Source organism: Andrena cerasifolii, chromosome 13, assembly GCF_050908995.1.
Source record: "Andrena cerasifolii isolate SP2316 chromosome 13, iyAndCera1_principal, whole genome shotgun sequence".
NCBI classification, from domain to species: domain Eukaryota; kingdom Metazoa; phylum Arthropoda; class Insecta; order Hymenoptera; family Andrenidae; genus Andrena; species Andrena cerasifolii.
Window position 1 is genome coordinate 9,661,783 of NC_135130.1, and position 15,041 is coordinate 9,676,823.

The 15,041-nt window shown below is 42.0% G+C and overlaps 1 protein-coding gene across 1 annotated transcript in view; it reads right to left on the bottom strand.

Moving 5' to 3' along the window:
- The window catches only part of LOC143375897 (uncharacterized), a 42,177-nt gene that overhangs the window by 3,541 nt on the left and 23,595 nt on the right, over positions 1 to 15,041 (bottom strand). Inside the window, exons 4-9 of the mRNA XM_076825519.1 lie at positions 7,949 to 8,907; positions 6,334 to 7,241; positions 3,821 to 4,184; positions 3,320 to 3,516; positions 343 to 732; positions 6 to 205 (exon numbers count right to left, since the gene is read on the bottom strand). Of these exons, the coding sequence (XP_076681634.1) occupies positions 6 to 205; positions 343 to 732; positions 3,320 to 3,516; positions 3,821 to 4,184; positions 6,334 to 7,241; positions 7,949 to 8,907 (3,018 nt within the window). The remainder of the gene's footprint in view (positions 1 to 5; positions 206 to 342; positions 733 to 3,319; positions 3,517 to 3,820; positions 4,185 to 6,333; positions 7,242 to 7,948; positions 8,908 to 15,041) is intronic.

Sequence of the window (15,041 nt, forward strand, 5' to 3'; positions counted from 1 at the left end):
TTTACCTGCCATTAATTTGCCAGTCATATGAATCGGGAGCAGAATTACTCCTCCCAGTTCGTTGAAATCGTTCAGTTTTTGCGTTCCTGATACCTTTCTTCGATGCTAGGGTTTCCTCGGCTCTTTCCGCCGCACATAATTCTATGCCATCCATCACCGTGTCCGCGCATGCTGTTCTTCCACTTTTCTTTGGCAAAAATGGGTTCTGGTAATGATAAAAAAAATGATAAAAAGTGCCCCAAATATGTCGTTGTGATTTATTAATTAAAGTTCGGAATGGATAAAATTTAATAGACAGAGTTCTTCAGGACTTTTCAATTTATAAGAGTGTCTATGTCTTACTTGAAAGCTATGTTGTTTTAGCATAGTTTTGATGAGAATTAGGGTGTCCAATTTCGGTATCCTAGTAACGACCCTTTCTACTTCTTCGTCCGTAACAGTGACTGGAAGTCGACAATTGTCAACCTCACTTGGCAGTGGTTCAGTGCCATGATTGGTCAGCCAGCTGTGCTCCTTTATTTCTGCCAATGTGATCCTCTCGGCTGGATTTTTGGCCAACATTTTTGTGATCAATTCAATGAGGTCGTACGAGAGGGCCGGCTTTTGTGGGAATTTCAACGGTTCAGTGCGAACTGCTGCTTGGACGCCGATTATGCTCCCAGCACCATCCCATGGAACCCTTCCCGTTACCAGGGAGTACAGTGTCACCCCCATAGACCACATGTCACACAACTGAAACATATGACAAGAAAATATAGAGGAAGGTATAGAGAAAAATAAGCATAATTGTTGTCAGTTGTGCGCATACTCCAATTTTACTACCACAAAAAAGAATTCGCGATCTACTCTTGTTTTCCGAGAATAACTTAAGCGATGGATATAGCTTAATACCTTTAAAAATTGTTCAATTTTTCTTCAAACAAATCTACGTGGTACCGAACATTTCTCCTACACGTAACAATTATTACACTTTTAGAGGCTTTCTCATCTTCACACTCATACGTTGCTCCTACATTACTCCGATTTCTACGGCGTTCTATGTCAGATCATCCTTTAGCGTTAGCTCCTCACTCTTCATGTTTTTCGCAAAAATATTACTTCTCCGGAGCTTGGGACCTATTTTCAGTGCCCACAGATGATTCTTGTCGGCCAGGAGTTGTATAATGCCAATTGGAGCTCCAGTAAAAACGTTAGTCATCTTGGACTCTGCTTTGTTCATATCTGCACCGTATAGTATTTCGTTGTTATCTTCACAATCCTTCAGCACATTCACTCACAAGCACATTCTGTCATTCTCTGGCGTCGTGATTTAACAGAATGCTCGCTGATTTTAGGAAATTCACTACTTTTGTATTAATCGTCACGTATATTACGACATCGCGAGATCAAACGTTCCGATGCGATAGGAGTCTAAGATGGAAATGAACATGTCGCCTGTGGTGACGAAAACATCCGCTAGAGGGCTACTATCAGTTATCAATTCTAGCCCAACTATCGATCAATAGCAAATTTTTATATATAAAAGACGGAACATAGAGGAAGATAAAATATGAGGAATACAGAAGAAAAAAAATGGTCTCCCTTTTGTTCTTTGCATTTTATGTATTAATTTCAGTTAGTCACATTTGGTGATGTCGATGACAATCGCTATTTCTTGTGGGGAGCGTCGTCCCCCTCCCTGCGGACTGTGTAGGAGTAGGGAGCTGGCCGGTTGTCAGCGAGCGACGCGCGGACTCTGATTTCGAACCTTGGGAGAGAAGGGTCTCTGCCTCTCTCTAGTAAGCGATAATACGATATACGCAGTTCCGTTGTAATTCTCTCTAACCGCGTGGCCACCCACGCGGGGAATAAAGTACTGTGTGGCACGAAGACGTCTGATTGAGTATCACTGATCCCCGTACCGACGTTTCTCCTCATTCTAACCCTACATTCTAATATAATTGACCGCCATCTATACGTGGAGCAATGAGCTAGCTGATACTGAATTGATCTCCTGTACCGGCCAAGAGAATGACGATGCGCGCTCAAATTTGATCAATAGAGTAATAATATTTAATTCGCAAATGCAATTATTTTGCAGAAATGAAGAAATTTATGTAATGTATTTTGAGAAATCACTGCGTTTAACCGTCTCATTTCCTGCTGCCCGTTCAATTTAAAAAAAATTCTGCTAAAAATTAATAACGTTGTTAACTATGCATATTGCTTTTACTCGAAGTATAAGTTGCCCTCGAGTAACATGAGAAACTCTAAAAATCGACTACATTGTCGATAATCTCGATAAAGTTCTACGTTTTCTCTCCTTTGTCTAGCTTTATCCATGAACATTTTCTTGGTTAATTATGAATGTGATGCTGAACGAACTTTCGTTGTAGTTAACACGTTTTACCGAACAGGGGGGCTGGTCGTATTTTAACCTAATTTCCCAAGCAACAACTTTACGTACTCCAAGTTCACTTGCATATTTTACGATAATGTAAGGAAATCGATGTCACTTGGCGGGGTGTGCAAACTCGTTTCATAAGTTTTCGCATCGTACCTTTTGTACGTGCGCGAAGACATTAAGTGTGTCCTCAAACTTTTCAATAGAGGGTCGGTTTGTTACACTAGTTTTCCATATTGTTGCATCGACCGTGAGATTATTTATGCAACGAGTTTAAAATGGCAGTTCTTGAAAAGTGATTGAAGAAATGTGGGAAATTCTGTGTTTAGTGCAGCAGAAATACGTACTAGCGTATTTAGATTACAAGAAAAACAGAAGAAAGAAAAATACTTAATTGAAAAATGAGGCTTAAATAATGATATCGCGGTTGACTGAAGAGAATTTATATGTATAAGACTACAGAAACCTTGTTTTTCAATTAAAATTTGAGAAGGAATTTACTGGTAGACGGAGCAGAAACCAAAGCAAACTAACTCTTAAAGGGATAACTGTACTTCGTTCAATCGTTAGCATGGATCATCTTGTTGGCATGAATCTTGTCGTTCAAGGACAACGGCGAAAGTGACCATGAATGAACGTAACAAGTCAACAGCGAATCAACTTGCTTCGAAACTGAAAATCAATGAACAACGCAGACGGTAATTGCGGTTAATTGTGTAACATGTTGCACATCTAGTACTTTGCTGAGAGATTCAGGATGTCATTAACGGTGATTAGAGAATACATGCTCAGAGGGCTCTGTGCTCCAAAACTAATGAAGAAGGGCGGCTATTTTTTCGGCGCATTTGACACTGCACTTTAACTGTTCACTAGCCAAAATTAGACCAAAATTGAGAATCGATTAAGTAATAGTCTTATAGAGCGAGGTGTACTTACAGTTCCGGAATAATGGGCGCCAGGTGTTGTTGTTTCAGGTGCTGCAAAGGCTGGTGTCCCGGCTGGTCCGGATAATAATTCTCCGGATGCCCTCAATTCAGCGCTAACCCCCAAATCAGCAATCTTGATGCGGCCGTCACTATCCACGAGTAGATTACTGGGTTTTATATCCCTATGGACTATCTTATGGTAGTGTACTGCGAAAGAAAGCACCAGGAAACGTATAAGTTTAGAAAGAAGTTATAACTGTAACGTGATGATTATCACATCCAAATTCATATACCAGAAAACTACTTAGGGATAAAATGAATTCAAGTAATGACGTTGATATGGTTAATTGTGAGGTGTGTCGCGAAACACTTGATAAAAGCATCAACATGGATTTAACTATTATATGAACTACTTCAAGTGTGTCAAATTGTCTACCCAACCGTTTCAACTTCAAACTAGCGCGATCCTTGTTACATTCTCTGAATCGTAGAGATATTTAGAGACACTTACGATACTCCACCCCCATCACCACGTCACGAAAGTTCTTCCTGACTGTCTCCTCATCCAGAGGCTTGTCGGTGGGTATCTGAAGGATCTCACCCCTCTCAACCAGTTCGAAGACAAGGTAAAGATTGTCCTCGTCTGGGTCGTCAAGGACCTCCACTAGCTTTACCACGTTGGGGTGATCTAATTTTTTCAGCAGTGCGATCTCCCTGTAGACCTTAGCCAAAGGGTTGGCAGTTCCCTTTCTGCCAGGAGCCATTCTACCGAAGATACCAGCTTTCTTCATCAGTTTCTTCTTGCTGAGAATTTTCATTGCGTAGTGGGTTTCATCCTCCTCGTTGTAAACTAATTTCACGATGCCGTAGGAGCCCTGTGACAAAGGGAATAAAACGGTGTAATAAGGTTCCTTGACACCAAATAACGCGGCCTCCACTCTTCTTTCACTTAAGGGAGATTAATACTTACTACAGCAAAATGCCACTCTATTTCTATATAAATTCTACGTTAAGTTGTAACTAAAATGTGGCTTTTATATATTTACAGATAATCGAAGCAAAAGAGAAAGAGAAAGTACCCTGCTGCACGAGCAAATGCAATAAGCATATTTTCATGTATAATTTTATTATTTTAGAGTTTTAAGAAACATGTATATACAAAATCGAATTTTATTATGAATGTGGAAAAATGTATAATTCAGAGGAGAAAAAAAATTGGAACATAGTATTATATTAATTAAACGATTTTATTCAGCTTCGATGCTCTGTTTTCTTCTTGTATGTTTGCTTCATATCTGAGAACTCAAATTTAAACCAATTCCACTAATCGACTGAATACGTATAACATAATTTACATATTTAATCAATGTTAACGGTACGATTAATTAGAAAATATTTAATAAACTTAGAATCCAAGGTACACCATATTTACCGTTAAAAATATGTATTTCTCTACATTAGAGTATCGATTAGCACTTGAATACAATACAATTTATTTATATTCATTCTTTGGAGAATTCTAAAAAATAGTTTAAACGAAAGAAGGTTGTAAACTGTTGTACATATTTTATAGATGATAATAATAATATAATATTAAAAATTATCTGAAGTCATTCCCTATGTAAATTACCTTTGTAAAAAGAAGTGAGATCCCCATAAAAAAAACTTCAAAAAAGTAAAAATATTACGCCAAGTGCATGAAATAAAATAAATCACAAAAAATAGAAGATAATAATAATTAAAAAATAAAAAAAATATGTGAAATCAAAATGAGTTGCAAGTACATAAAGGTGCTTTCAGTCAAATACTTGGCCTGGCGAGGCAAGGTATTCTCAGATCATCAATACCCGTACCTTCCCTTTCGCGGGCTTTCAAATAATTTGTCAATTTAAAACTCTGGCAATATAAGTACACTTTCATTATTTTGCGTTTTTTAGTAATTCTTATTCATCGACACCATGACCTTGCCTCGCTAGGCCAAGTATTTGACTGAAAGCACCTTCATGTACTTGCAGCTCATTTTGATTTCACATATTTTTTTATTTTGTAATTATTATTGTCTTCTATTTTTTGTGATTTTGTTTGATTTGATGTACTTGGCGTAATTTTTAAATTTTTTTTTAAGTTTTTTATGGGGATTGCTTTTACATCGGACGATGCCACGCATGAAAAACGCAGTTGCTCAACTTTTATTTTTCTCGCTTGTATGTTGTAGTAAGTTTCGTGCAACTGAAATCGCTGATAATGTAGACGCAATAATTTGTTCCCCATTTCAAAAATTCAACATTAGACCGCCGTCAGATGACAAAGATAAGACATCGAGGGTCTTAAACGACCCTCCTGAGAGCGGCTTTAAAGTAATAGCGGTTTACTGGCCATTTCTTCTGAACCCCTTGTATTTCGCTTTTCGTGAGATCACGCTCGAGTGCTGCCACTATCAAGATGCACGCTCTAACAACATGTATGCCTCGTGCAAAAGGTCATCGTGATTCATTACTTATCGTCGGTTGTAACGATGTAGGATAATTATTTTTTTTTGTCAATTGCACTGGCTGCTCGGGTGGAGGCGATTTAATTTCAACTTCGAGAACAGTTTGAAAGGACACGACCAGTGAGGCAGATTGAATCGTCAACGAGAAACTTAAAAGCTTAGAACGACACGTTTTCGCTTTGAAAAAGTCTCTACCTCTTGCTCCAGTTGGAACGGCATCCAGAATTCACCTTAGTGACTCCGGCTGATGAAGGAAACTTCTGAAACTATGTTTCGTTCTAACCTTTTCTCTTTTTCACGGTTAATATCTTCGATGAGGGAATTTCGCGCGAATGGAATTCTGTATCGCGTATGAACCAGTTAAAATAAATTGTTGCAAGAAAGTTGGACTTTCGATGGAAGTTTCCATTCTCTCAGAACTAAATTCGCCATCTAAGTTCCCTTCTTTTCTACTCATCCCCCTGATCCTCATCAAATTAACATCTCGCAACAACCTCCTCAGTTGTAACGGTAAAAACGTCACTTCAACTCACCTGCCCAATATTATCCAGGAGCTTGTACTGGTTTAACTGCAGAGCACCTTGTCTATTGTCAATGGAGACCCTTCTGCTCTCTCTCAGGGGTCTCCTCCTGTTCCTGGGCGATCCCTGAGGGCTCCCATAAGGGGAGTATGGGCAGTAAGGATAAATAGGCCTGACTGTAACGTTAGAGGCGTCCCCAAGGAACCTCTGACTCGTACCCACGTCGCCAGGTGAGGACACCTTTCTGATCTGGGAATCGTCAGTGATCTCAATAGACGCCAGCGTTTGGGTACTTAAATCACTGCTGCTGTGCATCAAAGTACTCCTTGATTCACGCAGAGCCACGTCATCCTTAGACTCTGCAGATGATACACAGTGGATGGTGTCTTCCTGTTTGGACATCTGCAGGGATATCCTTCTGCCCGTTGAATGTAGCTCGCCATCTGACCTGTCGTCAGAGTGGGTCGACAGCAATTGGTACACCTTGATCGACTTAGGATGAACCTTGAACTGCTTGTTATCTGTAGAGGGATCAGTTACTTTTTCTCTGATCACTTTGGTTGATAAACAATCTGCAGGTTCGTCGATCCCAGATCTCACGACGCCGATTTTAAGTTTTAATCGATCACAGTCTTGATTGGGCTTTTCGATATCTTCAGTGACACTCCGGGCATTCCAATTCGGGGAGAACGGGACAACACGTTGATGAACCACTCGATTTAACATGTTCCTGGACGTTGGCGAAGTCGAGAGCCGATTGATCGGTTCACTGAAGGACGTGTCAATAACACCTGCAGACGTATCTTGCAGTCTTGGCGTGATGCAAGTCTCTGATGCACTCAGAACTTCTGCCTCAGCTTTCAGTGAAACATTGGTGTCTGTTGTGTCTCCCAGCAGGCGACAGTGTGTGGACAATTCGTCTGGTGAACAAAAGTGATTGTGTTCTTACAGTTTATTGGCATGCATCTTTAAGTGATACTTCTCAATGCAATTCAAGAAACAACGGCTCTTTGAAGGTAAATAAGTCTTATCATTATTGTAGCAATACGGAAAAGAGGATCTAAAGTGTGTTATCCCATGGGAACAAAGTTGGTTTGGAGAGCCGAGAGGTTCGGTCCGAGAGAGCCGCAAGTTCAGTTAGTTTTAAGATAATCTGCTTAATTTTATGGAGAGCACTCTTTCTGTGGGAGTTTGAGTTACAAAGTTTAGGTAAGTTCAGTTGTTATGCTCGCGAGCGAGAGCGTCAAGTAGTTGATAAAACTGTTTTACTAGCTGCAATCACGGGCATTGTGAAAAGAAATACAATGGATTTGAACATATCCTCTTTACGACAAGCACTGAACCAAAAAGTATGTTATCTTACAGTCGAGGAGGAACTATTCTGACGAAAATTCCATTTATTTACCAACATGACATCGTCTATCTGCACAGTATCTGTTCGCCAACAAACTAGGATACATTAAACCTCAACTTCGGATACCCCAATTTTCTGCCAAAACCAGTGACCCAATTTTGCCCCTACGACTATAGTTTCAAGTCCCGCATATCTCAGCAGCAGCATATTGAATTTCAGAGCTTAACCATGTAGAGGTTATTATCTAACCAGTTAGTATTCAGGAGTACTCACCAACAGTCACGTGCTTCACGCGGTTACACAGGCTGTCCAAGGCTTGCCTGGAGGATACTTCTTCCCTCAGCGCCTCCTTTACCTCGTCGATATTCGGCATGTCTAGTCCTACGCTGGACACTTTCCTGTGCACTTCCGTAGTCGGCATCCTGTCAGCCACTAAGTCGGCGACCTCCTCGGTTAGACTTTCTTCAGCTCTGCAAACTAGTACCCTTGAGTTCAGTCGCTTGGGGCCAGTGGACGATCTCCGTCTCTCCTTCGGGAAAGAGGACAGGTCCTGTAGTACGTCTGTGGATGAAGAGCTCCGCCTGTCCTCGTCGAAGGTGCCCAGGTTGCTCGCGTAGCCGCTGCTCTCCCTCCTGGGCCTAATGATTTTAGATCCCCTAGACTTCAGAATATCGCGAAGGGTTGGCAGTCCCTCTGCTTCTTCGAGGAACAGCGCGCTGTCCTTTCGTACCTCGATGATTTCCTGGTCGGACAGGTCCTCGGGACTGGATGGAATCCTGAACGAGTCCTCGCGCTCCTTTGTTACCAAAGTGGCCTCCTTGGAAGGCAGCGTGATGGGCACCTTGCTGTCTGGGTCACCGAATCTTTCTATTGGGCGATCTTTTGATCTTCCCAGTCCTGATAACCTCTTCGAGAAACTTTCCTGCCTGAGTATCGATTCTTGTCCCGGAGAGCGGGAATCCTGAACTCTGCTCACGAAACTTAGCGATGGCGGCTCTGCCCCTTGTGGACGCCAGAACCTGCCCGTTTCCGTAGATGCCGCAGCAGGTTTCTTCGGCTTGAATTGTTGAATCGAGGATAAGTGCTCGGTAGCAGAGCTAGTGTCTAATGGAAATACGATGTTTGTCGCGGAGTCCAGCGGTGCATTTAGCGAGGAGTCCCTCAAGTCGAGGGAAGGCACCGGCAACGACTTAGAGATGGATCCTGGCGATTCTTCGTCGATGGCGGTGTGCCTAAAACCAAGTTTTGGGTAAAAAATAATGGTGCAATCTAGGATCACCTACTGGTGGAGCAATGTAGCTGACGCCTAGACTTATATAATGTCCTCTGGCCCTACTTCTATCAAATTTCAATTAAAATAAGATTTTAAACATGATTTTGGAGTTCGCGAATCAAAATACCGGCACGAAAATATTTTTTTTTACGAAGCTTATGAATAGTTGATTCGAAACGAATGTTCATCACGTACCAGTGTATATAAAGAATGGAAGATGCAATATGAATTATGTATACGCGTAGGTAGATCTTTTGATGCGAATCCTTAACCGGTTCATATTGAACGCCAACAGCCGTAAAGAATTATTAACTCTTTTAACACGGTCCTAAATAACTGTGCTCCAATTATGTGGCCCCACTATCCTATCTGTTTGCAGTATTATCGTTAAAATATTAGCGAATCTGTCCTCGCTGGTATAAAATAGCGTTCACAATTTACGATTGGAACTGTGTCGGGTACATTAAGTTCTGAAGTAGAAAGGGTCGTAATCATATATTTTGCATAATCGTAAAACGAATGAGCTGGGGCACAGACTTGAAGTACATCATTGTTTTTAACGCGCACTCGGCAGACTTACGACTGAGAGCCGACTAGTGGTCGAATTTTCGGTAACGGTCACGAAACAAGAAAATTCTCGAACCGTATCGATGATCACTGTCACACGTAGTGGCGCGGAAATACAAAGGGAGGTGGGGCGGGTTATGCCGATTAAATGTCAAACGCAAATTGGACTCGTACTTTGTGCACTGTTGAAATCTCGTATTCTAAAATAAACCGCGGTCTTTCAACTGGTTTTCCATGGACGTTCGATTCATAGCAACGATAAACCAGGTACTGGACCGCGATACTGTGTTATTCCCACGAATACCTCGCCCTCTACTATAAACAAGCGATTGTACATTTACTTTTTTCTTTCTTTTCAACCAAAACAAAGAAGAATGCTTTTAGTTCTATTGGAACCAACCTTATGGCAAGGGTATATCAATTTATACCATGAGACGAGCGACAATCCACAGGAATGAATAAAAATGGGAGAAAAATGATGAAATGTTCATGGAATTCCAGATTCCCGCGATATTTGTGATGCAGTGGGTCGCGATCGAGCCGAAGAGTTTCGCGAGCAATTCAGACGGAAGTTTCAGCCTCCGGGGAGCAGAGCTCATTAAATCGGCCACGAGGCAGAGCATATGCCTCTTGGAGGAGCGGTGATTTGCAATTGAGATCGCGCCGCTTCGAATGACGAAAATATGAAATTTAAATTGACGCTTGCCGTCTCTAACCCTCGGAGACAAGCTCGACGATCGGAACAGCGGTTTGAGAGGAAAAAATATTTTCCTTGCTGCTAAATTATCGCTCTTTTGAGGAGCCAAAGTACCTTGACCCTACGCGGTTTCATCTACGCATATTTCATTTTGGAGTCAGTTGCAATACGAGTGAAACGGATTAAAAAATTCCAGATGCCACGAACTAATAGAACTGTAAAGACCCAAAACATAAGTGCCAGCTGAAACTTGAGTATCAGCTTCATGAGTTTCTTCAGGAGTCTTAAAAACCTCAGAAGCAACGGTGATAGGAGTGCACGAAGTTTGCAGGATTGCTTTGTAGCTCCGGGATACAAGTTTAAGTAGTCAGGATAACAGAAGGATAGGGTTACGTAGCGTTCACTGAGAAAGTTCTGCGGAATCTCTGCTTTGAAAAAAAGTACTTGCTATGAATGGGACTGATACATTGCGAGTAAATTCAGAAAATTGCCGCTTTTTCAGCCATTTTCACTTGACTTCATAGTGATACGGTCTGAAACGAAAAAAGTCCATGACACGTGCATCATCTTACGTGTACGCATGTTATTCTCCCTGGAACGCACGTCGTTTCACTGTTTTTGCGGGGAAGCCTGAGACTCATAAGGCAAGTGTGCGGGAAGCAATGTAATGAAACAAGTGTAGCAGGAAATGGTTGCAGCGCGACAGAGTGCAAAAAATTGAATCATTACCGCGCCCACAAATTATCTGAAGGCGCGACAGGAATAATTTTTGTACTACGTTGCGTCAGAGAGAGCGAAGCGGTAAGGTTTATTGTATGTATAGAATGGTAACGATATGTCTGTCTATTAGGATCAGTCTCCCCTGGGGCTGTGGCTGTGTAAAATCCAAAACTTTGGTTATGGCGGGATATATAAAGGATGTCACCCTTTCTATGGTATGAGAGCCGTGTGAAATGACACAACCAGTTGACCTAGTAGTAGGCAGTATAGAAGCTAACCCAGACCTAGTACTAAGTACGGGAGGTATGACGAAATGGTCAGTTAAGTGGGGCATGGAAGATGGTGAATCTAAAAACAAACGGAAGAAAAGTTGAATAAGCAAAAAGTTCCTTATACCTAGTATGAACTAATATGTTCAGTAGTTCGAACAAGGGTAGTCAACGTCACCCTAGTTGTATAAGCTTGGGGTATACAAGGTATATGTCTAAATCCCCTCCTATCAAGAAACAAGTGCGCACTGCTAGATGTATATAATAATTCATACAGGAATCGAAGATTCTTTCACGGAACCAAGGCATACTATAGCTCACTCATTATCGCCAAAAGAATGTACGTCACATTGACGTAACTACCCGGACTCTTCGCCTCAAAACTATGGTGCAAGTCCTTCGAGTTCGACTCCTATCGCGGTTACGATAAAAGAAAACGCAAATGGATGACAGGTTTGATAATCGCAAGGCCACGCAGTGGCCATCCACATGGAAGTGACTCCGAGATACCTCCATGTTGCAGTGCCACTTAGTGCGATGGTATTAACTGCTTTTTCACAGCCAGTTGGCTCTTGCTTGCAGTGAAAACTGGTGGATGAAAGATCGTGGGATGAAAGTGCCCCGATCAGTAGAAAAACGATACTTCGCTCTTGCGTTTACGTACGACGAGCACGTAACGGACCGGAATGTACATCGCGTCGCGTTTTGCGTCGCCCACGCGCTTGCACCTGTCTGATTTACAGGCCTCGTTCACGTGCACACGCGAGCATAACAGTCTGCCGAACGCAAAAAGCACACATGCTTCGCGCCTGTTCGACGAGCTCACGTATTAGTCTAGTTTCCACTCCACTTTCCACTCTACGCCCCACTCCACTTTAATTCAATAAACGAAAGCTACCGAATTCGATGAAACAATTTTCGGGGTAACTGGAGTGCAGAATGATGAATTTACGGAGTGATCAGTTCTCAGTCCACTATTTTCATTGGGCTGACAACGTCAACGAATGTGTACAAGTGACGTCTTGTGCAATAAGTTAACGCCTGATACGTATCCTAAGTTAACATACTACTAGCATGCCGGCCCCTAGTGTAGTAGGTATGGGTAATGCTGCAACTAGGAAGAATTTTACATAAATTCTGCTAGAAGTTTGAAACTGCCAGTCGCAGAATAATGAAGTAGTAGCATACACCTCATATTTGCCTTCAATAAAATTAGAAATGAACAAGTCGCTGATATTTCCCAAATCCATGTCTTAACAGCGGTAATGGAACGGGTTAGAAGACTAGGCTCGATACAGGAATGGTCCGGGGGGCTTGGGGCGCTCTTTCGGAAATTGGATCTCTACTCGGCAGTTATGTACGAGGCCCTCAGGAAATTCAGCGGTGAGTTCGACGCATGAACACCAGGAAACGCGTTGCGCATCCACGCGAAATCAGATCGCTTGGGACTTGCTGGAGGATTTGTAACCTACGCCATGTACTAGGTAGAGTAAACATCTAAACCTAAAACTCGCCGAGAAATTACGTTACAAAAGGTACCAACAGTGGGCCACTATTGTGGTTCCTTCAAAATTCCAGACGTGATAAATGAATGGACTTGATAAATGAAAAGATGTATGTACTGATTTGAGTTTTGTCGACGTGGTCAAGATAAGATGATTTAGAACTGAAGGCTATACAAATTAGACTTGACAAGACTTTAAGTTACTTGTTCACATATCTGTGTCAGAAATTGTTTTTCAAACGAGTGCAAAGGTAAGTTAGAGTATTTACCTTCTCCATTCGCGCATTTACAGTAACACTCACGCATCCACAAGCATATGTAAAGTACATCGCCCGTAAGCGTAGTCACGATCGATGTCTGTGTATTCGACGAAGTGTAATGTAAAAAAGTGTTTGTCCAATTCGATCATCGTTGGGCGCTTCTGTGCTTCCTTCTCCTCAATCGGGTGTTCGCTATTTTCCGTTGAACGCGATCTCCTTTCAAACGAATACTGAATCGTTCGGAGATGGAATGCACTATGGAATATTCTCACGGTTTAACCTGGAAACTTGGACGCGCTCTTTTTCCGTGAACTGCCTACTTGAAAGTGTGTGTCAGTTATATAATTAAAATTGAGTACTTGGACAGCTAAACAGTTGATTGTTGGAACACAAGTCCCAGAATCATAAAGCTCTAGAGTCTAGACAATGGGCATTCTAGTAAGTACATTGAAGATCTGACCCGTGAGAGTCCTAGAACTCCTGGGATCTTAAGTCCCTAGATTTTAGATTGTTAAAGCTGTTCGAGCCCTAGAACTCTGGAAACTTCGCCCACTAGGGCAAACTAATGCCTAAACAGAACTTCATCATCGCTGTTGCTGCTTTTACGCTTATCATTACCGCCCTACCGTTTGTATTACGCCGCGGCCAGCTTTCTCATTATTTCAAGCAATAGCGTCGATATTAATCTGCCCACATCAAGGCTGTCGGTGACGTAATAACGCCAAAAAATGTATGTCCAAGGACAGGTATTATTTGACATCCGTCGATGTCATCAACAATAAAGGACGCTCACGTTCGCTGAAATGGGATTAAGAAATATTTATGTGGCCAACATCGTGGCTTAGTGGGCTGAAATAATAGACTAGAGGCCATCACCTTTTATGCGGTGCCATAAACGCCATTAGTAATGGTGCATTACGTTACCTCTGAAATCCGATACAGAGTACTCAGAAATAGAGAACCACAGAAACTAAATATTAGAAGATATCAAATTAGAGCCGTAATGACTTGATACACAGTGCATGGGGATTTCTGCTTGAAAAGGAATTTCCACTGTAACCAAAGGGATTAACTGAATAAGGCCATGCGATAGTGGCGCGTCTATCCTCGTAAATTTTCAGCAAGGCTGTTAGCGTCAGGTTTCTCGATCGTGACGAACATTGACGCAACCAGCCCCCATGGGACGCGGGACTACGTGATGTTTTATGGAGATGCATAAATCCTCCCACTCGCTTATAAGGTCCGGAAACGCTGATCGGAGAATTGATTTCCAAGAAACGTGTTGGTTAGTCCTTCGACGATTGTACCAAGTTTACCACTAATAAATAGTTACTCTCGAGGCACCTACACAGAGCTAGTTTCAAAGTTCTTCAGTTTGCATACACTTGAAAATTTATGCCACGGTCATACCAATCCATTACCTATCCAGTCTACGTGCTCAAGAATTTGTCTGTGCTCATTCACGTGGGTTCGTAAGGTGCCTATGGCCAATGAGGGTGGATATATCGCGGCCAAGTTTTAAGATACAGGCATTCGATATGCCTAAAAATCCTCTTTTATAGCCTTTTGAAGCTCTTATGCTGGCGAAACTTCTAATCAGTTAATGTCTCCTATAGCTTTAATAAGCGAAGTCTGACATCTCCGTCCTAGTCTGACCTTAAGAAGGTTAAGTACCATCCCTCCACGACAATAGTTCCACCGAAAACTTGCTGTCAGCTTGAGGGGAGTGTGCCCGCGCGTACAACTTTACGCCTAGCTACGCCATTATCCAGTTTCCTCAACAGTGAGAGAACTTCCGCCCTCCTATTGTTAAGAACTTGATATACGGGTACTCAGAAAAGTGTACCTGCCAGTCCTGGAAGCCAGTTTAAGGCCTCGAGGAACTTCGAAAACCTCTCATGTAGCTACCTCCAAACCCCGTAGTATTATTATCTACCGCCCAAGTTTGGAGGACCTCTATCATCGTTCACTAATAGAATAGAATATTAAGTTTCCAATGATGTAGCAGACTACTAACAATAAAGCAAGTTACAGTCCTCTGTACCAGCTCTTTATATTGTCGGTTCTGGTAATTTA